We start from the raw sequence: 25158 nt of genomic DNA, 5'->3' as shown, positions 1-25158 counted from the left end.
GTGGGCCGCTCATTTAAAGTTTAAAAATGGCCAAAAGCTATAGAGTCCAAACTGAACACATCATTGGATCAAATGAGGCCCAAAGGCTGGGAGTTGTAGCCTCTGTTCCAAGACTTTGCAGCCACTTGTGGAGTCTATTCATCTGGCACGTGTGGCTGAGAGCCTACTTTGGGGCAGCCGCTGGCTCGGGCTGACGAGGGCAGAGAAGCCCAGAGCTGCTCCAATGGAGGTGTGAACCAAGGGCAGGGCCCCACTTGAGACCCCACGTGCCCTGGGGGCAGCTGTCCAGGCCCAGCAACCTTTGATTTCAGCCTGGACTGCCTTGAAGACATTTCAACTGGAATCCAGCAAAAGCCTGGAGGCCTACAGCCTGCCTCAATTTCTCTTTTCCTGCTCTGCCATTTCCAAATGCTCCAGTCCTCGAGGTTCAGGTGCCTGGGTGGGCCTTTTCATAAAGTGTAAAAATAACCTGAAAAAATTCGCTCCAACTTGCCCAGCATGGGTTAGCTCCTCCATCATCACTCAGCTCTCCAATGTCCCTGCTTCATGGGAGCCACCTGGACTACCCAAACTGAAATAGCATCCCCCCAGACGTCATTCTGTTTTATGTTCCTCACTGCAATGACCGTGACCAGTAATTTTTTGTTCCATCACTTACTGCTCTAGCTGTCGGCATCCTGAGAGCAGGCACAGAGCAGAGTCTGTCTCGTGGACTCCCCTGGACAGGGCCTGTTCCCAAAGACTATCTGGGGAATAAATAGATGAACGAATAGAGGTGGGCAAACAGAAGTGGTGGAATAAACAGGTGAAGAATTGTATTCCATCTGTATGGCCCAGAGATGCTGCTAAACCCCCTGCTACTCAGGGGCAGGAACTGTGCAGGGAGATATTAAAGACATTGTCCCTGCCCTCATAGAGCTCTTTAGCTATTCACACAGGTTCTAGATGCTTCCAACAAGCAGAACGTCCTTTGATAATACAAAACTCCATTTCCCTCTGGTCATCTCCTCTCTCCCGAGTCTCACCCACTCAGATCTCTATGGTGGTGAGGGAAGAATGGTGTCATGCCTCACACCCTCATACACTTTGGGGTCACTCACAATGAACTCAAACTCCTTGGCTTGCTTCAGCTCCCCAGGGGAAGCCCTTGATGAGGACAGCCTGGCTCTCTGGGCAGGACAGCATGTTCTTTGACCAGAGCTAGGATGATACCCTAGAAAAGGGGTGAGTAGATCAGTGCCCGGGGGCCCTCACCTACGCGGCCACCTTGGCAAGTTCTCTTCCTCAGTCTGGACCTCAGGTGAATTTGGGGAGCAGCTGTCCCACCCAGTACTAAGAGTTTGAGCCTGCTGTGATGCCTGGAAGCCTCCAGAAGCACTTCTGAGGAGCGGGCACAGCGACTACGTGCTGGATGCATGTCTGCCATGTGCCAGGCTGGCTGGGTCTCATTTACTCATCACTACCACGTTATAGGTTCCTACTGGGGTGGCCTTCATTTTACAGGGGAGGAAACAGTACAGAGAAGGGGACAATGATATATGTGCCCAGGGTCACAAAGGGAATAAATAATAAATACTAGCTAATTTTATTGAGCCCTTTTTATGAGCCAGGCAATCCATCAAGCACTGAAGAATGTCATCTGACCTTTACCACAGACTCCTGCTGTGGGCCCATTTGCTTTCCCATTTCACAGATGAGGGCACAGAGGCACAGGGAAATGAAACAGGGGCCTGGTGGGGAGCTATAGCCTTCTAGGCTCCTCAGCTTCCACAGGGCCTCTCTGGGAAGTTTGTCCTAATGTACTCCCTTTTTCCCTTTGCCCCTGCACCCCTGAACTCTCGCTGTGGGCACCCTGTCATGGGTATCATGGATTTTCTGGTCCTGCTGGGTACTGCATTGGGCATCCTGAAGCGGCAGCTGGCCCAGCCCCATGAGGCAGAACTCATACTTAGTCACCATGTTCTGGCATGCGTCCCTTTGCCACAGCCTGGGCTGCCCATCACAAAGATGATCCAGGGGGAAAGGTGTCTTGGGTGCCCAGGGAAGGAGATGGGTTGGTGTCTATAGGTCAAAGGCACTGATGTGATTGTGTCCGCAGCTCAGTGCACGTCCTTGGGGACACTGGACACAGGTCTGCTGGCATACCCACTTTTGCCCTAGGATGGTACCTGAGGGTGCGTACCGAGGCCCAGGGGTGTATCCAGGCATGGCAAGCATTAGTGCTGCTGTGGGTTCTGTGGAAGAGAATGTGCACCTGAGCAGACTAGGTCCCTTGAAAGTAGCATCTCCTTCAGGTGTCACAATAACTGTCATCTCATTTTACAGTTGACGAAACTGAAGGTCAGATAGGGGCAGGGACTTGCCCATCTGGCAGACTCATCCATACCACCTTCTGCTTCCCTCACTCTGGTGCAGCCCCAGCAGCCTCCTGGCCTCCTTTCTGTCCCTTGAGCTTGCCAGCTCATTCCTTCCACTGCTGTTCCCTGTCTGGGAAATCCCTGCCTCACTGCCTTCAGGTCGAAGCCCACCCATCATTCCCTGTGTGGGATCTCGATTCCTCACAGCAGTGGCAGTGATCAGTGATGACTTCCCCTGTTTACCTTTTTTTTTTTGGCCTCCCAGCCACTGTACTACATGAGGGCAAGGACTATTTCTGTCTCACTTGTCCTTGCATTTCTAGAAGTTTAGAGTTCCTGACATACAGTAGTGAGTGAAGAGTAAGTTAATATCTACAGCTACAGGACACATCTATGGGGTGTTGTAGTTTATGGTGCAATTTTGGTGTCTTGCTTTCCTCTGCCCTTTCCTCTGCTTAGCCAACTCCTATGCATCCTGCAAGGCCCATTTTAAACCTCCTCTCTTCCCTGAGCCCTCAGAGCCACTGTGCTTTTCCTGTGACATCTCCAGAATTGTAGGCACCACTTCCTGAGACTGTCTTCTCGACTACATTGTAATCTCCAAGAGAACAGAAAGCTGGTTTGACACAGTCATTGTGGAGCACCCTGAACCAGCACACAAGGCACTCAACTGGAAAACTGCATGGCTGCTCTGGGAGCACGCTTATTACTATGGTGTGGGCAAGGAGCGTGTGCACACCTGGTCAAGTGAGATGGGATACCTGTGTCTCCCTCCTGCCCTTCACAGCCTCCTTCCCTTCCCCTTAGTAAACCTGCCACCCCTGCGATGTTAACCCTTTTCCTGAGGCCTCAGGAGCCTGCCCATGTGCATCAGCTTGCACTTGCACAGGCGCATCCAGCCATCGCCTGTGGGGTGGTCTCACTCCACGTTTACTCAGGTCCTGACCCCTCCCGGCTCGGCTCAACATCACGTGGGTCCCTGGCCCAATCCTTTAGCAAGATGATGGAGAACCCCCGCGGCAGGGAGAAGAAATGAACTCCAAAGAGATTCCGGTGGAGCCTCGGGGTATCTGCGCAAGTAAGGCTTCGGTTGCTATGGTGACGCGGCTTGCTGGAACTCACTTCCGGAGTGGGGCGGCGCATGCCCAAGGCTTCAAGAGTCTGTGAGGGGTAGTTTCTCCCTCCCCTCCCAGGATGCCACGCGGCCTTTGCGAGTTGCGGTCGCGGAGGGCGTGTCCGCACATCTCTTTAGATTACCCGCGCTGCGTGAAGTAGTTGTCAGACGCGCGAGCGCTAGCAGACATTTAGCTGAGACTCGGACTGGCTCAGTCTCGTGAAAGGCTCAGTGAGGGGCCCGGGGCGGAGAAGGAGGCTGCCGTCTGGACGCGGCCCGCGGGAGAGCTTCGCTTCCAGGTTAGGCGCAGGCGCAGACGGGTAGGAGCGGCCCCTGTGAGTGCAGGCCGACCCAGAGGCGCTTCCGAGTTGCTTTAGTCAGGATCTGTGGCATTTCGGAGTTGCGAACTCTGGATCAAGGCCAAAGACCCTTCAACGCGAGGGCAGCTTTACCCGGTCTGACGGTCGTGGACCTCAGGAGAGACTGCAAAGGACTGGATTGGACCAGACCCGAACCACCGACGCTTGCCCATGGCGGCCCTCGTAAGTATGCGGTGGTGTTCAGGGGCCCCGACGGCTTCTGCAGCCCTCACTCACCATCCTGCTTTCTCTTCCCGCAGGGCCCCGGCAGCCAGAATGTCACTGAGTATGTCGTTCGAGTTCCCAAGTAAGTCTCTAACCCCACCTCCCACTGCCGCCTCCCCTCAAAAGGGATTAAAACCTTTAAGGGCCTTTAGACGAGCCCAGCGCGCCCGCCAGATGGACAGCGGCCTGAAGGCAGGCCTGGAGCTGAGCCGAGGCCTCTGGGGGGCGTCACTGTTTTTTGAACGGATGAATGAATGAGTACCTTAATACGGAGTTCGATGCAGCCCGTGCGTGGCCTAGCATTCCCCTGCCAGGAATGCCTTTTCCCAAGCTGGCACTTTGCTGGTGCATTCTTGTTGATCCCCAAATCCAGTTTCATTATTTTCCTCCTCCGAGAAGCACTCACTGCTTGCCCCCGATCCTGCGTGGGGCTGAGTTCCTGATTCTCCTCAATCTTTGTCCATGTTTCTGCATGGGGTTCGGAGTATGCATCTGGCTTTCCTGACAGACTGGAAGCTTCTGGGGTGTTTCCAGGGTTCTCAGCTCAGCGTTGCCTGCTACAAAGGGCTGAACCCAGGGGGTTTGTTGAATGATAGATTGACTGACCACTGCCTCTTCCTGACCGTTCCAGAAATACAACCAAAAAATATAACATCATGGCATTCAATGCGGCTGATAAAGTCAACTTCGCTACTTGGAATCAGGTAAGTCCCTGTTCTGAGGGGGTTGAGAACCTGATTGTGGACCCTGTGGCTGTAATAGTAATAACTAAGACTTAGTTTCCTCAGAGTTACCCTGGTGGAGGTAAACAGTGACTGAGGTTCAGGCTGAGCTGCTGGGCTCTGAGTAAAATTTGTCAGGACCTGCAGGAGGCCTTCTCTTGAAAGGAGAGTAGTTAGAGACTGTGCCCACTGCCAGGCATTGTTGGCCTAGATTTATCTGGGCAAGGGAGGAGGCTGCACCCTACAGATGGTCTCAGAGCCCCCATTGTCAGAAGCTCTGGAAAGGGCTTTGGAGGCTGTCTCAGTCCAGTGGGGCTTCTGTAAGAGAACGCCACATAAATCACAGGCACTTATTGCTCCCAGTTCAGGAGGTTGGAAGTCCAAGATCAAGGCACCAGCAGGTCCGGTGTCTGGTGAGACCCGCTTTCTGGTTCATAGATAGCAGCTTTCTTGATGTGTCCTAGGGACAAGGGAACTTTTCTGGGGTCCTTTTTTATAAGGGCTCCACCCTCATGACCTAATCACTTCCCAAAGGCCCCACCCCCAGATACCATCCCACTGGGGGTTAGGTTTCAACATAGGCATTTTGAGATGGAGGCACAAACAATCAGTCTGTAGCAGAAGCCATTACGGGTTTTAAACAGGGATGTTGTAAAGTGATCTCACTGCTGTGGGGCACCAAGGGCAGGTGAATCAGAGAGCGGGGAGGCTCTGGTCCCAGTGAGTGAAGATGGGCTTGGAGCAGAGAAGTGATGAGAAATGATTGGACTATAGGCAGTCCAGAGTCGAGTATAGAGAGAGAAGGCCAGTTCCAAGCAGGTTATTTTCAGTGTTGTTTTTGTTTTACCACCACTATGATCTTACTTTTTTGTTTTGTTTTGTTTTTTTTAGAAGATTTTATTTATTTATTTTTAGAGAGAGGGGAAGGGAGGGAGAGGGAAACATTGATGTGTGGTTGCCTCTCGTGCGCCCCCTACTGGTGACCTGGCCTGCAACCCAGGCATGTGCCCTGACTGGGAATCCAACCAGTGACCGTTTGGTTCGCAGGCTGGCACTCAGTCCACTGTGTCACACCAGCCAGTGCGGTTTGTGTGTTTGTTTTTTATTGTTTCTGTTTTTAAATTTTCATTTGGAAACAATTTCAAACTTTCAAAAAGCTGCACAAATAGGCATACTACAAAGCTTGCTCACATCCCTTCACTCACCAAGTGCCAACTTTCTACCTTTTTTTTTTTTGCCAAGTAAGAAGTTGGCTTGGAGTGTCTGTAATTCAGCTTGGGGAGAGTACAGGGTGGTCTTGGGGTAGGGGCACAGCCTGAGCAAAAGACAGGCACCCTGATGAGGGGTTTTACTTCCTGCGTCCCCCACTCTGTCCCCGCAGGCCCGACTAGAGCGAGACCTGAGCAACAAGAAGATTTACCAAGAAGAAGAGATGCCTGAGTCAGGTGCAGGCAGCGAGTTCAACCGAAAGCTTCGGGAGGAGGCTCGGAGGAAGAAGTACGGCATTGTCCTCAAGGAGTTCCGGCCTGAGGACCAGCCCTGGCTGCTCCGAGTCAATGGCAAATCAGGCAGGAGGTAGGTAGTGATGGCAGCAGGTGTCTACCCTCATCTTCCCGCGTGCTCTCACTCCGCAGGGTGCTCTCTCTGAACTTGTATGCCCCATATGCACAGCGTGGGTGACAGCATGTCCTCCCTTGTAGGGTTTATTTTTATTTTATTATTATTATTTTTAAAGATTTACTTACTTATTTTTAGAGAGAGGGGAAGGGAGAGACAAAGAAAGGGAGAGAAACATTGATGTTATACAAAAAAAACATCAATCAGTAGCCTCTTGCAAGCCCCCAGATGGGGACCAGGCATGTACCCTGACCAGGAATCATCCAGGGGACCTTTCAGTTTGCAGGACAATGTCCAACCCACTGAGCCACACTGGTCAAGGCTATGTTACTATTTTTTAATCCTCACCTGAGGATGTGCTTACTAATTTTCGATAGAGAAACTTTAATCAGTTGTGTCTTATACGTGCCCTGACCGGGAATCAAACCTGAGCGCTTTTGGTTTATGGGACAACACTCCAACCAACTGAGCCACGCAACCAGGGCATGCATGGGGTTTTATGTTTAAAGATGAACTGAGCTGGTGCTTGTATGGGAGCTCTAAGGGCCAGGATGCAGAAAGCACAGGCACCTGCCCGGTTCCTGTACAGTAAGGGGCCAGCTTGAAGGTGATAAGCAGGGAACAGGCAGTCTTACAGACTGCCTGGGCTTTTGTGGGTGAAGAGTGTGAGGGTGAAGGCCAGGAGGAGGCTGGCAGTGGTTCATGCCCAAGGAGGAGTCTGGGGGTACATCAGAGGGGTCTGACTGCAGGGCCTGAGCTCTTCAAGGCTAATCAACATGTTCCTTCCAGAAAGGACCATGATGAATACAATGTGGGGAAGCCCTGAGCCTGTTCTGCAGGGTGGGGAGCATTGGCCCTGCTTTCCAGGTTTGGAAATTAAGGCTCAGACAGTTCAAGGGCTAGCCCAGGGCCTCCCAGACTGATTTTGCTCAGAGAAATCAGGTAGCTCTGTAGAGGGGCCAAGCCGGGGGTGTAGGTGGGCCAGAGCTGGTCCCTCTGGCCAGGCTGTCACCACAGCTCTTTGCAGGTTCAGAGGTATAAAGAAGGGAGGTGTGACAGAGAACACGTCCTACTATATCTTCACCCAGTGCCCTGATGGGGCCTTCGAGGCTTTCCCAGTGCACAACTGGTACAACTTCACGCCACTGGCTCGGCACCGTACCCTCACTGCCGAGGAGGCTGAGGAGGAATGGGAGAGGTAAGTGAGCCCGGGTAGGGCTGGGAGGGAGAGAGGATGCAGACCGTGCTGTCTCCCGGCTTCCCCAGCAGGGAGCCAGGGTAATTGGAAGTGAGGTAGGTCACCATAACTTTGTGCCTGACTGGGCGCTAGGGATTCATTGGTGACCAAGCCAGAGCCCACCAGGCCCTCAGGGAGCTCCCAGTCCAGTGGTGTGACAGACACCAAACCATCTGGAATGCACAGGGTCCTGTGAGAGCTCAGGAGGTGGTGACCAAGCACAAACTGGCAGAGCAGGCACAGCGTCCCTGGATGCCTTGGGTTCCCCCAGGCAGGCGGTCCGTGGCTGGATCAACTGCGGGTGTTTTGCCTGAGATTGGTCTAGTTATGGCCTTTGCTTTGAAGTCTGTTTTGTCTGATATAAGTATTACTACCCCAGCTTTCTTTTTTCATTTCCATTTGCTTTTAGTCTGTGTGTATCTTTTGTTCTGAGGTGAGTCGGTTGTAGACAGCGTATACATACATGGCCTTGTTTTCTCATCCTTCTGCTACCCTATGTGTTTTGACTTTTTACAACATTTACATCTAAAATGATTACTGATAGGTACACATTTATTTTTATTCTTTATAACTATGTTCCTCTGTTGTTTCTTCCCCTGCCCTCTCCCTCCTTCCTTCTTCTTCTTTCTTTTTCAGGACCCTTTAACATTTCTTTTAATACTGGTTTGTAGTGATAAACTCCTTTAGCTTTTTCTTGTGTGGGAAGCTCTTTCACCTTTCATTTTAAATGATAGCCTTGCTGGGTAAAGTAGTTTTGGTTGTAGGTCCTTGCTTTTCATGACTTTGAATATTTCTTGCCAATCCCTTCTAGCCTGAAATGTTTCTGTTGAGAAATCAGCTGACAGTCTTATGGTGGGAGCTCCCTTGTAGGTAACTAACTCTCTTTCTCTAGATGCTTTTAAGATTATCTTTAACCTTTGCCATTTTAATTATGATGTGTCTTGGTGTGGGTCTGAGATTGCTCTTGAGCTGGAGAGGTGCTGGGATGCCAACCCCACACCAACACCTTCTTGAGGGGCTCGGGGTCAGCTCTCCCTGTGCAACTTCATGGTGTTTCATGCTGTATGTGCGTCTCCTGGGTATAATCATCCCTCCTGTCACCTCAGTCGTGTCTGGGGTTCCTCTCTGGCGAATACCTAGGGAGAGCAGGAAAGACGCCAGGCTCCTGGGGAGGGCCCTGGAGCCAGGCCTGTTGTCAGACCCCACTGCACCCCCTACCCCTTGGCCACAGGAGGAACAAAGTCCTGAACCACTTCAGCATCATGCAGCAGCGGCGGCTCAAGGACCAGGACCATGAGGAGGAGGATGAAGAGAAGGACAAGCGTGGCCGCAAGAAGGCCAGCGAGCTGCGTATCCATGACCTAGAGGATGACCTGGAGATGTCATCTGATGACAGCGAGGCCAGTGGCGAGGAGGGTGAGCTTGGGCAGAGCCCCACCCTGGTGGCTGGGGTAGTTGGCACAACTGCCTGAGTTGTGCCTTGGTCTTTATAAAGCTGTCTGAGTGACAACACAGAACGGTTAATGCCACTGAAAAAAGAGTTTAGGTGCAGTTTTTACTGGGAGATGAGAGGCAGGCACAGCATGCCGTGCAGGGCCACTTGGGGAAGCACCTGAGTGGGGAGGAGGCAGAAATGAGTGATGGGAAGACTTGGCCACACCGTTTATTGGAGTTTCCAAGGGAAAGACAAGGCAGAGCAGGGAGATCACTTAGGGTTTGCCAGTTTGAGTAATTCCAGTGGGCTCTGGAGTCCAAGGGCGCTTAGGGCAGGGGACAGTGGCCCTGAGTGTGAGATTAGAGAAAGGGTGTGGCCAGGGGGATAGATCCCGGATTGGTTGGTTTGCACTCCTGGGCAAGCCCTTTGCCTTCTCTAAAAATTGTCTAGCCTGAGGCATCTCCCTCTCTGCACACCACCCCCCCACCCCCGCCCCCGCCATTGTCAAAGACCCCTGAGATGTCCCAGGGTCATCAAATATACAAATCATGATGGGTGCTCCGCTTCCCCAGGTGGCAAAGCCCCGAAGGCTAAGAAGAAGGTGCCAACAACTAAGGCGGGCCGGAAGAAGAAGAAGAAGAAGGGGTCCGATGATGAGGCCTTTGAGGACAGTGATGATGGGGACTTCGAGGGCCAGGAGGTGGACTACATGTCTGACGGCTCCAGGTGAGGCAGGCAGGAGACCGGTGTGAGACCCTGGGCCAGCCTGAAGGAAGCGCTTACTTGCCCTCTGTCTTACAGCAGCTCTGAGGAAGAGCTGGAGGGCAAGCCCAAGGTCATCCAGCAGGAGGAGGGCCCCAAGGGCGTCGATGAGCAGAGTGAAAGCAGCGAGGAGAGCGAGGAAGAGAAGCCACCTGAGGAGGACAAGGAGGAGGAGGAGGAGAAAAAGGCACCCACACCACAAGAGAAGAAACGGAGGAGAGGTGGGCTTGGCTTTCGAGGCTTCGGCCCTCTCTGCTCCTTCCCAGACCCCCTTGTCTAAGCTGGAGCTGAGGGGTGGGCACAGGTGTCTGCAGTCCTGACATCCCTGCTTTGGCCCCATACAGACAGCAGTGATGAGTCTGACAGCTCAGAAGAGAGTGACATCGACAGTGAGGCCTCCTCAGCCCTCTTCATGGCTGTAAGGCCCTGCCCCCAGGGTCAGAGGGAGGGGTGTCGGCCTTGGTGTCTGTTTCCAGACCAATATCCCCAATCCTAAACTTTGCAGAAAAAGAAGACGCCCCCCAAGAGGGAGCGGAAGCCGTCAGGGGGCAGTTCGAGGGGCAACAGCCGGCCGGGCACACCCAGCACAGAGAGTGGCAACACCTCCTCCACCCTTCGGGCTGCTGCCAGCAAGCTGGAGCAGGGTGAGCGGCCTTCCTATCCCCGCATGACCTCTTAGTTTCCGCTCTTGTTCTGTTCTTCTGTCAGGATCTGAGGCTAGGTCAGGGGGCAGACACCTATCTGGCCCCGAGCCCCTCGTACCCATAATCCAGGCACCACCCAGCCTGGGGTCCTCCCGACAGGTCCAGCCTCCCAGTGCTAATCCTCGGCTCTGCCTCTGCTCCCACAGGAAAGCGGACGAATGAGACAACGGCAGCCAAGCGGTTGCGGCTGGACACTGGGCCCCAGAGCCTGTCTGGGAAGTCCACCCCTCAGCCCCAGTCTGGGAAATCCACCCCCAGCAGTGGGTAAGTTGGCAAGGACAGCAGGGGCAGGATGTGGGTTGCTAGCAGGGAGGGCTTCCCACTCACCTCCCCAATCTCCACTGGGCTCCTCAGGGACGTGCAGGTGACTGAGGACGCTGTGCGCCGCTACCTGACACGGAAGCCCATGACCACCAAGGACCTGCTGAAGAAGTTCCAGACCAAGAAGACAGGGCTGAGCAGCGAGCAGACGGTGAATGTGCTCGCCCAGATCCTCAAGCGCCTCAACCCAGAGCGCAAGATGATCAACGACAAGATGCACTTCTCCCTCAAGGAGTGAGGGGCTGGCCCCCTCCGTCTGCCCAGTAAATGAGCTCTAGTCACCAGAAGGTCCTGGATCCTTGAATTCACACTCACTGCCATGGGTCCGGCTGCCCATCTGTCTCCCTGCTCCCTGACTTCCCGGAGCAGCATTAAAAAGGATGGAAAAACCAAAACGGTGTTCTCAATTTACTTCTCTCATTTTCCCCTCCCCTCCTCTGGAATCTTTAGGTGTCTTGTAGAACTTACTTCGTACCTGGGGTGAGTTCTTCAGTTCTGCCTTGCACTTTGTGGGGTGCAGTTTACCCACCACCAACTCACTGAGTACTTGGTTTCTTTTTCAGATCAGCTGGTTTGTGTTTAGTGTTTTGCCCTTCATGTTTATCCTTTCTTTCCCATTTTCACTTTCAGCATCTTGTCTTACAGTTTCTGTCACACACACTAGCACCTGAAGCTCATTGGCATCCTGTTCTGTCTTCTGACAACTCTTTGACCAATTGTTACGCAGTCTCAGATGTGGGAACTGGAGGTCTGCTGGGGGCTCGGTCTGTGGGACTCCCGAGTGGTCTACTTTGCAGTCTAGCCCTTCTAGATGGTTTTTGCCTTTGCTCTTACCTGGGGTTCTAGGAGTCCCAGCCTGTGCCCACTTGGGGTTCTCAGCTCAGGGGCTCTGTCCATACAGGGCAGCGAACACCCAAACCCCTTTTATGGTTGATATGGGCATCGGGGCCGGGTTTTCAGCTCTCCAGTGATGTTTCTGGGTCTTCCCTTATACGCTGTTTATGCGTTTATTTTTTCCAGCTTTGCTAGGTGTTCTGTTGTGGGAGGACTGTGCACGGACAAGAATGCTGCTGGAAATGAAATTGGCAGCAGGTGCCACTTTTGAACACCCGAGTGTCTGGGTTTCCATCTTGCCCTTGGCTGGAAACTGCAGGTGGATAACTTCCCCACCCAGTTCCACAGGACCTTGGCTGTCAAACAGGAATGCCTGAGATGTAAGGCTAATTCCTAGGAATGTCCCAGGTCTGTCCAACCTCCCCCACTCCCTTATTTCCGCCAGGCCTTTTCGGGGTGGCAGGAAGGAAGCCCTCACCCTTGACCTGGAGGTTTCACCCCTGCATTTGTGGCCATGTAGACTGGTCTAAGGTCTCTTCACTAGGTCAGGACATGTGCCTCAGTGGTTAGGAGTGGGGCCTTTGGTTCAGCAGGACCTGGGTTCAAATTCTGATTGTGTTTAATTCTTGGTGACCTTGGACAAGTGACTTTTTTTCCTTCTGAATGTAGTCTCATGGACTACAGTAAGAACAACCACACCAAATTACTGAAGCAATCCCCGTATGTGAACTTCCAGTCACTTCTGGTCTTTTGCTGATGCAAACAACCAGCACCGAATAGCCCTGTGTTTGTGTCTTTGCTCACCTGTGAAGGACAAGTTCTTGAAGCAATTTTGGGTTTTTTTTTTTAAGGGATGGGATGTGCAGTTTGAGTAGCAAATGCTCAACTGCTACCAACTTACACCCCACCCACAGCATGGGGGTGTGCCTCTGGCACACATGCACCCCAGCAGTGTGGAAGCAAACCTTTGGTTTTTGCCAGTCCTGGGTGCCGAGTCTCACTTGAGTTTTAATTCAGTCTCACCTGGGCGAGGTCGAACACCTCTTCAAACATGCAAAAACCATTTGCATTTCCTTTGCCCCAAAAGCTCTCCTGAGCTCCTCAGTGCCAGGCACCATGTTGAACACTAAATGGCTGTCCTCAGAACCCCATGTGGGAGGGACTTTGGCCTCCTTTCATAGATGAGAGACAGTCTCATTTCCCAGTGGCCAAAGGGGCTGGGTGTGGAAGTCATTGTGACTTGTAACCACCTCCAAGACCCAGTGGGAGTCAACCTCCCCTCTCACTCCGATGCCTGGGATGCCAGGACAAAGCTGAGGTCTCTCGGTTCTCAGGTGGGACTTCTAGAGACTGGAGTCCTGCAGGGTGAGCTTCCTGCCCCTTGTGTCCCAGCCTTTGGCTATGCTGAGGCCTCACCCTTTTCCTGTTTTGACACTAGCTCAACCAGGCCCATAGACAGGGGCATGATGCTTAATCCTCCAGGCGGGAACCATGGAGAAGTCCCTATTAGCTAATTCATCTGCCAACCCACCTCTTCCCCACACACGTCTGTTCCACCTGGTGCCCAACACAGGGGCTCCTGAGCCTCAGCACCCTGCCTGAGTGGAGAGGGAACCCACTGGGGGACCCATAGAACCACCCCCTGATCACTCTCTCCAGACAGCAGGCGGGGCAGGGACCCTGGTTTCTCACCCTGGGCTGGGCCCTGGCTGCCGCCACAACTCTCTTAAATCAGGGGATGGAGGGAATGTCGGAAATGGGTCTGTGGAATGTCTGGATGTGGGGGTGAGCCCTTAACTCCTAGAAGGACAGAATGAGGGGCAGAGGGAGCCAGCCTGCCTAGGTCTGAAGATATGGGAGACAGGGTGGTTGGGAACACGGGCCCTTGTGCCCATGCAGCGGCCGGCAGTGAAGAGGTTATTTTCCAGCCCAGATGAGGATAAATTGAGGGCGCAGGGCATCCCCACCCTCAGGACCTGCTCATCACAATGGCCACGGGAAGAGTCCTGCTCGGCTCTCTGCTGCTCCTGTCCCTGCAGCTGGGCCTTGGCAGGGACCTGGGTGCTCCAGAGGCTCTGATGGTAGAGGGAGAGCTCTTCTCTGAACCAGCAACAGACATGGGGACCTGGAGGCCACAGATGGGTAAGGACCCGCAGGACCCTGTGTGATTCCCCAACTCCTTCCTGTCCAACCCTTGCCCCCTGTCAGCTGCCCCTTGTCCCCTCCAGGTGCCCGCCTGCGCAGAGCCCCAGCTGGCCCTTGCCAGCTGTGGAGCTTGGCCCTGCCGGTAGCAGATCTGGGCCTAGGCTATGCTTCAGAGGAGATGATCATCTTCCGCTACTGTGCTGGCAGCTGTCCCCGAGGCGCCCACACTCAGCACAGCCTGACGCTGGCCCACCTGAGGAGCCAGGGCAGAGCACGTGGTGGCCCTTGTTGCCGGCCCACCCGCTATGCTGACGTGGCCTTCCTGGATGACCACCACCACTGGCAGTGGCTACCCCAGCTCTCAGCGGCTGCCTGTGGTTGCGGTGGCTAAGAGTGCCTGGCCTGGGGCCCTGTAGCCACACCGGGAGTCCCGACTTATTTACTGGAGACGTGGATGCTGAGAAGATGAGAAAGTGGAGGTGGCACCCCAGGACTACCAGCAAAGAACACAATAAAGGAAATTGCCCCTGAGGCCTTGTGATTTTGTGTTCAGTGGTGTGCACACTGACCTTGCCACCTTAGCTCCCAGTTGGTGGGCAGGTGTGTCCTGAGCTTTCCTTATAGACCCCAGCTCCAGCAAACAGCCAGTGCAAGGAAGGCTGCCTTGTCCATTCTCTAGCTTTATTCACAAACATGTCTCTGAGAAGCTAGGAGAAGGGCCTGGGGGTCAGCAGGCTGGGGAAGGCTTCCCGGGCTCCCCTGGCTCCATCCCCTTGGGGAGGGAGCGGCAGATGACAGAGATGCGTCGGCCCCGCGGAACCCGACGTTCCCCAAAAAAGGACTCTTCATCCCGAAGGATCTCATGGGAGAAGTCATAACGGGCCGAGTCTCTGCAAGAGAAAACAGGCAGTGGCTGGCTGGGATAAGGGGAACCCTGTTCTAGGCTGAGTGTTGCTGTGTAGGGGATGATAGTGTTTGCTGTGAGGACTGAATGAGAGATGGTGCTGGAAGGGCTGGCTAGTTTCTGACCAGTGACTAGTGGGGTGGGGGCTCCTTGGCTGGCAGTACCTAAGGATGTATAGGGAGCCTGGCTCCAGCAAGAGTTCTAGCCACTCCCCTGGCTCCTGGGTGTGCACCAGCCGCATGACACTGGGAGACAACAGGGACAGGCCAGCGATAGTGGCTCCGCAGAACTGAAAAAGGGCACATGGTGATGGGTCAGGCTTTGGCCCATCTGGCCCATCCCCAGCTGGGAGCTCCCAGATGCTGGCCTCTGCCCACCTTGATGCTGTCCACGTGTGGCTTGATGTAGCCCCGAGGTTCCAGGTCTAGCACGTGCACCGAAGACAGCAGGGTCTGGCCAGGGCCAAAGGCAGCTGCCTGCACACGCTGCAGGATGGCCCGGCTTGCCTCTGACCAGCGTGCCTTTTCCGTCTCTCGGAAGCCATAGATAGCCTGCATAGAGCTGAGGTCAAGCCTGGAAACTCCGTTGGGGGCGGGGAACAGAAACCGAGAATCGGAGGGACAGAGCTAGGAGCAAGGGTCTGGTTTTCCCTGCATGACTCTTGATCTCGCCCTCAACTCCCAAACTTTGTCGTAACTAAACCATAATCCTGGGTCTCAAATCCTGACCCCTGCCCCACCCAGTTTAGCCTCAGTCTTTTGTACCCAGCCTCGGGCTCCCATTCAGCACCAATTCCCATCCCCAATACTGGCCCCGTCCCAATATTCAATTTTGTGTCAGTCTCCGCCCCCAACCGGTGACCGTCCCTCATCTCCTTCCACTTCTTTCCCTAACCTTGGTCCTGCATCCTAAACACCCCTCAGTTCCAGCTCCTGCCTCCAGGCATGTATGGCCCTGCTCTTCATCTTCTAAATGCTTTCTCTGCCCCCAATGACCCCAAGTTCAAGACTCTGTCCTTATTCCCAAGGTCCTGTCCCCAGACGTAGCGCCGCCCCACCCAGCTCCCCACTTCCCGGCACCAGTCCACACTGTAGCCCCGCCCCGATAGCTGGCGTCCTAGGTACCGCCCTCATCTTAGTACCGCCCCATTCCAGAGCTCCACTCGTATCCGGCTCCCAACGTCCCTCCCTCTGCGGGACTCCGCGTGGCTCCGCCCCCCACGCGGCCTCACCGCATCCCAGTGGTCTAATTCGTAGCGGCGGCGGCGCAGCTCTGGCTCAACTTCGCGGCACAGCGTCTCTTCCTCGGCCGCGCTCAGGAAACCGGGCCGTACTACAGCCGCGTCCCGCAGGCGTTTCAGCACGGCCGGGCCCGAGCCCCGCACCCAGCTAGGCCCGGACAGTGTTCTCAGTGCCAGCCACCCACTCCCGGTCATAGCCTCGGAGCCCGGGAGTGGAACCAGTCAGGGTCAGGGTGACGCCCCCGCCTTAGAGCCTTTATGTGCGGCTGCGCCGAGTCCCTCCAGCGATTGGTTTCCTTGCCGTTCCGCCTTCCTGCTCAGGGATTCTGGTTGGGCTCTCCTTCTCTAGCTATTGACTCCTCCCAGGGCCTGCCGCTTCTCCCGCGCTAAGGGCTCTGTCCCTCCGTACCTTTAACTGTTGGCTGTGCTGCAAGTCCGTTTTCAGGGGTAAAGGCAGGAGCTGGCCTGGGGTAGAGGTTAGGCAGGAGTAGAAGAATATGGGTCAAGGCCAACGTTATGGAGTCGGCGGGGACTAGAAGTTGAGGGTGGAGAACAGAGGAAGGGGTCGGGAGTGACGTCAGGTCACAAATATGGAACCAAGTTTGCAATTGGGGGTTGCCGCCAAAGGTCAAAGCCAGGCATCCCGCATTTACCCTTCTCTATGGGATTATTCCCACTCGCATAAAAAACGCTTATAAACAAAATAAAAACAAACTTCATGATAGAATTGGTATATCACCATTTTGCAGCCTTTATTGGAATATATAGTGGATCTAGACAAGGATTTTCATTGACTCCTAACTTCGTGAAAAGAGGGACAGCTGGACTTTTGTGTCTTCTAATGGAAATTGAGTACACACCCCCAGCTAAGAGATCACTTGCCAAAAAGTGGACCCTGAATCCAATTAGATTTCTCTAGATTTATACATCAAGTTACAGGAAATACCTGGGATAGATGTCACCACCTTTCCTGACCCAGTCATCAAAATCCAAACTGCGAGTCCACAAGACAAGCAACGCTGTTTCTCCAACAAATGAATCTCAAGAAAAAAGAAAAGGAAGAGTTTGAGAGAGATTAAGGGGAAACCTGCAGTTACAAGAGCCTTAGATACCCACTCGTTGCAAAAAGCTAGAAAAACAGAGACTGGGTTGGGTTATTTGTATTGTAATTTTTTGTAAGTATTGAAATTTGGACACTGGTTGGATATTTGTAAGTATTGTAATATTTTTAGGTTTGAAAGTGGTATTGTGGTTGTCTTTTTAGGGATTCCCTCTCCTTTTAAACATACATACTGAAATATTTACAGATGTAGTAAAAACTGGGATTTGCTTCAATGTAATCCAGAGAAGCAGGGGACAGGGAGGGACAAATCACATTTAGCCTTGAATTGGTAATTGTTGAATGGGTGTTAAGGAGCATGAGGCCTCATTACCCTATATTTTCTACTTTTGTTTATATTTAAAATTGTCCAGAATGAAAAGTTCAGCCAGATATAACCAATGAAAACAGCCAAATTAAAAAGCCCTCTGGGCCCTGGCTGGAGTGGCTGAGTTGATGGGTGTCGTCCCACAAACCAAAAGGTCCCAGATTCAATTCCTGGTCAGGTTTTGGGTTCAGTCCCATTGGGCACGTGCAGGAGGCAACCTATTGATGTTTCTCTCACATCAATATTTTGCTTCCTCCCTTCCTTCTCTTCTCTCTGGAATCAATAAAAAGGTGGGGGGCAGGAAGTCCTCTGGCTTTTAAAAAACATGAAATTCACCCCGATTCTCTGTCCAGCCCCAGGCCCATGTTCTCTGCTCTCCTTTATAGCAGATTTTCTTAAAAGACTTGTCTAGCTCCAGTGTCTTCCGGCCTGTTTTCTCTGGGTCCCCACAGCACCAAAAGTGCTTATTTGAGACCACTTACTGACTTCCACTGTGCCAAATCCAGTTGCCAGTTCTCAGCCCGGCCACTAATTCAGTGACAAGCTGATGTCTCCTACATTTTTATTTCCAACCCTGACCCCAGATTGACCCACCCCCTGGGATATCTGAGGTTCACCCAACATTGAACATCCAAAATCAGCTTCTGATCGCAGCCCCCAAACTAGATCCTCCCAACAGCCTTCCTGCCTTAGTTAACAACTCTCCAAATTTATATTTGCTTTGGGCCATCCCTTATAGCTTATGAAAATTACTTTATCAAACCTCATGTCCTACCTGTCAGACCTGCCATTGTTTATTTTTTAAAATTATTTAATTTTTTAAATATATTTTTTAAAGGTTTATTTTGTAGAGAGAGGGGAAAGGAGAAAGGGAGGGAAACATCAATGTGTAGTTGCCTCTCACATGGCCCCCACTTGGGACCTGGCCCACATCCCAGGCATGTGCCCTGACTAGGAATTGAACCGGTGACCCTTTGGTTCGAAGCCCATACTCAATCCACTGAGTCACATCAGCCAGGGGAGCCCTGCCTTTAAAGCCTGGCTAGGCCCTGACTGGTGTGGCTTAGTAGGTTGAGCATTGTCCCACAAACCAAAGGGTCACTGGTTTGATTCCCTATTGGGGCACATGCCTGGGTTGCAGGTCCAGGCAACCAATCCATCACATTGATGTTTCTATCTCTTTCTCCCTCCCTTCCTCTCTCTTTAAAAATGAATAAATATGGCAACCACCATGTACTTTCAGGCAACTAAGTTAGGAGCTGCCCTTTTGACCTAGACCCTGGAATTAAAGAACCATGGAGCAGACCCACAGCCAGCCCTGTCACCTCAACAGAAATAAACCTTTGTTAATGTGAAAAAAAAGGAATAAATAAAATCTTTAAAAAATCTAAAAAAAGGAAAGTTAACTTTAAAAAAAACAACAAAAAGCCTGGCTGGAATCTGACCTCTTCTCACCACCCAGTTGGGCCTTCATGTTCACCTGGGCTATTCCAACAGTCTCCTAACAGCTCCAGGTTTCTGAGCTTGCTGCACTCCACCTGCCTCTCCTTGGGAGCCATAGGCATCCTTTTCCTCCCTCTTCTCAAAACCCTGTGGTTCACATCCCTCCTTGCTAAGACCTGCCAGGCCTTTTGAGATCTGTACTCCTTTCTGCTCTGTCATCTCCACTCTAGCCTTATGGTTCCTCCCAGGTGCAGCAGCCCTGTCTCAGTGCCACTGCACTCACTATGCCCTCTGCCTGGAGGGCTGTGTCCCAAGATAGCAACATGGCTCCCTCCCTCACCTCCTTCCGGTTTTTCCTCAAGTGTCACCTTAGCAAGGCCTTTGCTGGCTACCCCATCTAAAACTGACACACACTGTGCATACTACTTTCCTGATTTCAAACTCTGCCCCCACAAGAATAAGCTCTTTGAGGCCCTGACCAGGTAGCTTAGTTGTTTGGAGTGTTGTCCTGATATGCTGGGGTTGTGGGTTCAAACCCAGCTGGGGCACATGCAAAAATCAACTGATGAAGGCATGAATGGGCGGAACATGAAATCAATGTTTTTCTCTCTTCCTCTCTCCGTTCTGCTGTCTAAAACCAGTAGTTAAAAAAAAAAAAAAGCACTGCTTAAAAAAAGAGTTCTCCGAGCCATGGCTTCTATGTCTCAGTGGATTGAGACACTGGCTCGAGAACTGAAATGTCACTGGTTCGATTCCAGTCGGGGCACGTGACTGAGTTGAAGGCCAGGTTCCCAGTTGGAGGTGTTTGAGGGGTGACCAATCCATGTTTCTTTCTCACATTGATGTTTCTCTCCCTCTCTTTCTCTTTCCCTCTCTCTAAAAAACAAATTTTTTTAAGGACGGTGATTTTTTTTTTTCTTCACGATGTGTCATGGCCTCTAGAGCAGTGCCTTGAATCGTGTATATGCTCAGTCAAGGTTGTTGAAATTGAGAAGCTGAAGATCAGAGCCCTGGGGTCAGGGCCAAAGCAGAAGGACGTATATATGCGTGTGTGCTGGTGGAGCAGGGACGGAAGGAGCCACAGAAGGGCAGCAAAAACTACAAAGATTTAATTTAAAATCACAGTGTCTCAGCCAGGATACCCACCATTAGGGGAATCCCCAAGTCCAAAGGTCCTCAGGGGGCTCCTCCAGGCCCAGCAGCAAGGGTCCAGCAGGGCAGCAGCCAGTTTCTGGCCCCTCAACTTTTCTCCGGAGGGTGAGGTCCACTCAGGTGCTCGCTGGGGCAGGTTCTGCTGCTGTCGCTGCTGCCACAGGCTCCTTCTGCACTAGCTCAGGCTCATCCTCACCGTCTTGAGGTGGGTGCACCAGGACCTTGTCTAAGATGCCAAACTCCTGGGCTTCCATGGGGCTCATGTAGCGGTCTCTCTCCATGGCTGACTCTTGGGGGAGGGCATGGGGTGGGGTTGGGAAGTGGGAGGCAAGACATGTGATTAAAAGCAGAGACCTAGGGCTAGGTTTGGGTCCTTTGTTGCCATGTTTCCCCTGTGTGACCTTGGCCTTCTTTGCTTTGTGCTTGTTTCCCCATTGCTAAAGTATCTATTTCAATTCTTACTTTTTTACCTGTTACTAATGGGTAATAATCTGGGAAAAGGCATGAATAAGTAGATAATGTGATGAATTTCAGACTGAACATACCCATGTGGCCAGCACCCACATCAAAAAATGGGGCATGGCCAGGTCCTGGAAACCCTGCCTAGGCCCACTTCCTGTCATCAAGTCCTGCCCAGGAGTAACCACTATCCCAACAGAGGCCTAACAGTCTAGGCCTGTTTTGTTCTTTAAATATGTGGAATCACAATGCTCACTCTTTTTTTCCACCCGGCACTAGGTTTTTGATATTCATCCAGGCTGCCGTGTCACTGTGGGCCATTCTCTCACTGCTGTAAGGTATTCCACCATGTGAATGAACCATCACCAATGCATGCATTCTACTGCTCTGGGCATCAGGGTATTTCTCTGTTTGGGGCTGATACAAAGAGGACTGCCGTCAGCAATCCTAGCTGCATCTTTGGTGGACACAGCACTCAGTTCTCTTGATTATATGCTGAGCTGAGCTGGGGGGTGGGTATCCCCAGGATCTTTTTGCACATTTAGCCTTAGCTAGTAGTGCCAAACAGCTGGATCTACGGAGCTGTGGTCAGGGCTTCAGTGGCTATACCATTTTCACTCTGGGCTGCTGTGGATGAGTGTTCCACTTGTCCCACATTCTTGTCAGTATTTGGTGTTGTCAGTATTTTATATTTTAGCCATTTCAGTGGATTGAAATGGTATCTTGTTGTGGCCTTAATTTCCCTCATAACTCATGATGTCATGATTAAACAGCATCACTAAAGATGGTGAGCATCTTTTCTTATGTTTCTTGGCCACTTGGAATATTCTTTGTTAAAGACCTTTCGACCTATTTCAGTGAAGTTTTTGAGGATTCTATAAATTGTTTTTTTTTTAAGTGCTCAGAACAGGGCACTGTTAAAGTTCTCAACAAGGGTGATCCTATTCCCCAGGGAACAGAGGGCAATGTCTGGAGACAGTTTTGGTTGTCATAATTGGAGGGTGTTTCTGGCATCAAATGGGTGGCAGCCAGGATTCACAGCTCAATACCCTACAGAGCACAGGACGGCCCCCACCAGAGAATGACTGACCCTGAGTGTCAACAGTGCTCAGTTTGAGAGGCCCTCGCTCAGTGCAAGGCCCTCGCCCTGACACATCTGTGTTGGTTCAAATAAAGGGGAGCAGCAGGGGGTCTGCCGGGGGCAGAGCACTCACCAATCACCTGCAAGCTTTGTTTGGTGTGCTTGGCATAGATGCTGTAGAGCTGCTTTTTGAGTTTCATGATCTCCTCTGCCTGAATGGCGATGTCTGTGGCTTGGCCCTGGGGGACGTCCCAAGAACAGAAGGTTGGAACCAGTGTCAACCACTCATGGGGAGGCTGGAGTTGGGGACTTGGGAGCCTCCTTTGAACTTCGGACTGCCAGTGTTCAGGCAGGTGGGACAGGGCTTTGCGAGTCCCTCCACATCCTGCTTCATTCTCACCAACAGCAGGAAGGCTTCCTGGATTAAATATATTTTCTTATTTTCTGTATCTGGGCCTCGTTGACCCAGAAGAATGGTCCCTCCCACAGTTAGCTAATTCCTAGAGACAAAAATAGCTCACCTAAATGCACACCTTTCATGTGCAAACCAGACAGTCCACAGCCCATACTCCCACCACCTCCTATAGGGATTCTGAGCCACTATCCCGCTGCCCCAATCACCCCAGAGCTCATTGCAGTTATTCAAACTAGCCAATCTTAAGCCTGTTTATTTTGCCTTGCCCCCAGTTTTCCCACAGAAACTACAATAAAGGCTTGTGCCATGTTTTCCTCCTGCTCCCTCTGCTGCCTGACCAACCCTGGTACTTCCCTGTGTAGCCCTGTCATGGCCTGGCACACCCCTTCTTCTTGGAAACTGTTAACAAACTTTCAGTAGCAGTCGTCCTCTGTTGACCTCACTCTACCTGAATAATGATAAACCCTACATTTTAAAACACTGACAACCCCCAGAGGAGTTTCGTCTAGTCAGTCCTTCTGTCCAGACCCATCACCCATCCCTGAAGCAATTCACAGGGCGTGGAACTCACCCGGGCGCCCCCAGAGGGCTGGTGGATCATGATGCGTGAGTTAGGCAGTGAGTGGCGCATGCCTGGGGTGCCCGCAGCCAGAAGCAGGGAGCCCATGCTGGCGGCCTGGCCCACGCACCACGTGCAGATGGGGTTCAGGATGTACTGCATCGTGTCGTAAATGGCCAGGCCCGAGGTCACCATGCCACCTATGGGTAGGGGTGCGAGTTAGGGGCTGTGCCAGCTCCTCCTGCCATCCTTTCCCTGTTGCAGCCCCTGGTCCTAAGGAGGACTGATGTGGGTGCAGCCCTTTAAAGCAGGGTCTGCAAATACCTCGGGTCAGGGGGCCAGGAGGTGACAGAAACAGGTGACACAGGCCAGGTGGGAGCAACATGAGAGTGCTTGCTCCACAGTGAGCTGGCTGTTGCCACATGCGAATGTGGGCCCAGGGCAACCAGACCTGCCAAAATTTCCAGAGATACTGGAAAGCGGGAGAGGTGGTGGCTGAGGGTGAAGCCCTGGAGGCAGCCTGCCCAGGTAGGACCCGGGCTGAGCAATCTATCCTGTGTGGCCCGGGCAAGTTACCCAGCCTCTCGGAGTCACAGTGTCTCCTAGACTGTGGTAACTAGTACCATGTGAGGTTGCCATTGGATCAAATAAGTTAACTGCATATAAACTGCTCAGAAAAGCACTTGGCACAGTAAGCACTCAATCAAGATTAGCTTTTTTTGTGTGGGGGGGAGAAGGTGGTGGTGGTGGTGGAATCTACCAACTTTAAAATGTTGACAACTAGGTCAGGTTGGCAAAATGTTATGTGTGAGAAAGACAAATAACCATATGATTTCATTTATATGTAGAATCTAAAGAACAAAATAAACAAGCAAAACTGAAAGACTCAGATACAAAGAACAGACGGATGGTTGCCAGAGGGGAGGGAGACTGGGGGACTGAGTGAAAAAGGTGAAGGGATTAAGATATGCAAATCAGCAGTCACAAAATAGTCACAGGGATGTACAGTACAGTATGGGGAACACACTCAATGCAATTGTAATAATTATGTGTGATGTCAGGGATACTAGTGTAACATAATTGTAATAATTATGTGTGTTATCGGGGGATCACTTCCTACATTACATAAATGTTTAACCACTATGCTGTACACCTGAAACTAACATAAAATAATACTGCATGTCAGCTGTAACTGAAAAAGAAAAAGTCGTTATGTCTGTGATCAAAGAAGAAAGTTCAGCTGAGGATTTGTGAACCTAGACTCAAAAGCAACGTACAGCTTTGGGAGGTTTCAACACATTTTTGGGATTCTGAAGGAAACTTTGAATCCTTTCTTTCTCCAGAGAGAGAACATCCTGATGGGGTGGGGGTGGAAGCCTGGGTCCCCTGAGTTACCCAGTGTATCCACGGATTGCCCTTTGCACTTAGGTAGGTTCCGGCTCACCAGGGCTGTTGATATACATGTGGATGGGCTTCTTGTTGCTCTCGGACTGCAGGAACAGCAGCTGAGCGATAACCAAGCTGGCCACGCTGTCATCGATCTGCAAGTGGGAAGGATGGGGTTGTGCCCAGATTGGGGGTGGGGTGGGAGAAAGTGCTAAGAGAGGTGGGTCCTGGCGTGGCTGAGGATGAGTCAGGAATAATTCAGGATTCAAGAAGGGATGTGGGGGAGTGGACGGGACAAAGGAAGTTTGGGGCGCAGGAAATGGGGAGACAGTGGGTCAGGAGGATTGAGGGATTGGAGTCCAAGAATGGGGACAGGATCATAGCTGTAGGAGGGAGTCAGTTACGGAGAAGCGGGTTTGAAGAAGAGGTCAGGAGGGAATTGTGGGGGGCAGGTATTGGAGGCCAGTGGGGAGTCAGAAGGCTTATGTGCAAAGAAGGGGTTGTCAGGTTGTGCGGAACCCAGGGAGGAAAGTCAAGTGTGAAAGGTCAGGGGGCCAAGAGGGTTCGAGGAGAAGGGGCGCTTAGGGTCCTGGCAGGTACAGCGGGGGCAGCGCGCGGGGTGCTCACCGGGCCCATGACACACACGATACGCTCCCGCAGCAGCCGCGAGTAGATGTCATAGGCGCGCTCGCCGCGACCCTAGAGGAGAAAGAGGTTTGGGTCTGGGCCGGCCATGCCCCCAGCCGGAGCCCTAGGCCGTGTTTTCGGCGGTCGCTATACCGTCTGCTCCACCACGATAGGAATGAGCGGGATAGCCCGGGCCGCCGTCACGTGCAAGTTCCGCTGCAGGGCCAGGCCAATCTCCGGCGTCCACTGTGTGCGGAGGCGAGCGGCGAGGCGAGGCCCCAACGCGAGGCACCTGCCTGACGCCAAAAGGGTCCCTCGCACCAATATTCCGTGCCACATCCCGCCGCAGATCCGTCCCGGCCTCCGTCCGAAGGCAGAACTACAACTCCCGGCGTCCTTTGCGCCCGCAGCGCTCTCTCTCACTACACCGCCCACTGTCGGGAAGCCGGGAGGGCACATTTCCGGGGCTGGGCGGAGCCGTGGAACGAAGTGAAGTTCAGGAGAGGCTGGGGAGGTTGCAAAACCTGTAGTTCGAGTCCCTTTCCCAACTATTTTGTCATTATTTTCTGCTGTTCATTACTTATTTTAAAAAATCGACATTCGACTACCACTGCGAACGTTAGTGGGGCGGAT

At 52.4% G+C, this 25158-nt stretch overlaps 4 protein-coding genes and 1 long non-coding RNA gene across 6 annotated transcripts; 2 read left to right on the top strand and 3 right to left on the bottom strand.

Annotated features, from left to right (window-relative positions):
• Positions 1 to 398: 398 nt before the first annotated feature.
• LOC118501994 lies at positions 399 to 3372 on the bottom strand. The gene is made up of 2 exons (XR_004904665.1): positions 3192 to 3372; positions 399 to 1213 (listed from the first exon to the last, which is right to left on the bottom strand). It is a non-coding gene; the product is annotated as an uncharacterized LOC118501994 (long non-coding RNA).
• Positions 3373 to 3488: 116 nt separating this feature from the next.
• Positions 3489 to 11244, top strand: GTF2F1 (general transcription factor IIF subunit 1). 2 transcript variants are annotated; one of them, XM_028520418.2, is made up of 12 exons: positions 3489 to 4013; positions 4091 to 4137; positions 4687 to 4759; positions 6159 to 6352; positions 7422 to 7592; positions 8863 to 9047; positions 9639 to 9792; positions 9868 to 10049; positions 10173 to 10246; positions 10334 to 10472; positions 10679 to 10796; positions 10887 to 11244. In XM_028520418.2, the coding sequence occupies exons 1-12, from the start codon at positions 4002 to 4004 to the stop codon at positions 11089 to 11091; spliced, it is 1554 nt and encodes a 517-aa protein (XP_028376219.1). In that variant the 5' UTR covers positions 3489 to 4001; the 3' UTR covers positions 11092 to 11244. The 2 variants fall into 2 exon arrangements, with proteins under 2 accessions (XP_028376219.1, XP_035888159.1); XM_036032266.1 differs by having other exon boundaries at positions 3602 to 4013; positions 9871 to 10049.
• A 2207-nt stretch (positions 11245 to 13451) lies between these two features.
• PSPN (persephin) lies at positions 13452 to 14479 on the top strand. Its single transcript, XM_028519127.2, has 2 exons — positions 13452 to 13829; positions 13916 to 14479. Exons 1-2 carry the CDS (start codon positions 13676 to 13678, stop codon positions 14221 to 14223), a joined length of 462 nt encoding a protein of 153 aa, XP_028374928.1. The 5' UTR covers positions 13452 to 13675; the 3' UTR covers positions 14224 to 14479.
• A 13-nt stretch (positions 14480 to 14492) lies between these two features.
• On the bottom strand, positions 14493 to 16281 carry ALKBH7 (alkB homolog 7). Its single transcript, XM_028520530.2, has 4 exons — positions 15968 to 16281; positions 15114 to 15287; positions 14901 to 15025; positions 14493 to 14722 (listed from the first exon to the last, which is right to left on the bottom strand). The coding sequence occupies exons 1-4, from the start codon at positions 16169 to 16171 to the stop codon at positions 14560 to 14562; spliced, it is 666 nt and encodes a 221-aa protein (XP_028376331.1). The 5' UTR covers positions 16172 to 16281; the 3' UTR covers positions 14493 to 14559.
• A 3652-nt stretch (positions 16282 to 19933) lies between these two features.
• On the bottom strand, positions 19934 to 24916 carry LOC114504152 (caseinolytic mitochondrial matrix peptidase proteolytic subunit). Its single transcript, XM_028521847.2, has 6 exons — positions 24679 to 24916; positions 24526 to 24597; positions 23957 to 24053; positions 22525 to 22712; positions 21672 to 21777; positions 19934 to 20287 (listed from the first exon to the last, which is right to left on the bottom strand). Exons 1-6 carry the CDS (start codon positions 24862 to 24864, stop codon positions 20115 to 20117), a joined length of 822 nt encoding a protein of 273 aa, XP_028377648.1. The 5' UTR covers positions 24865 to 24916; the 3' UTR covers positions 19934 to 20114.
• Between the last annotated feature and the right edge of the window lie 242 nt (positions 24917 to 25158).

This window comes from Phyllostomus discolor, chromosome 8 (assembly GCF_004126475.2).
Source record: "Phyllostomus discolor isolate MPI-MPIP mPhyDis1 chromosome 8, mPhyDis1.pri.v3, whole genome shotgun sequence".
In the NCBI taxonomy this organism is placed as follows: Eukaryota; Metazoa; Chordata; class Mammalia; order Chiroptera; family Phyllostomidae; genus Phyllostomus; species Phyllostomus discolor.
The sequence above is the reverse complement of the archived record's forward strand: the minus strand, read 5'-3'. Positions and strand labels throughout refer to the sequence as shown.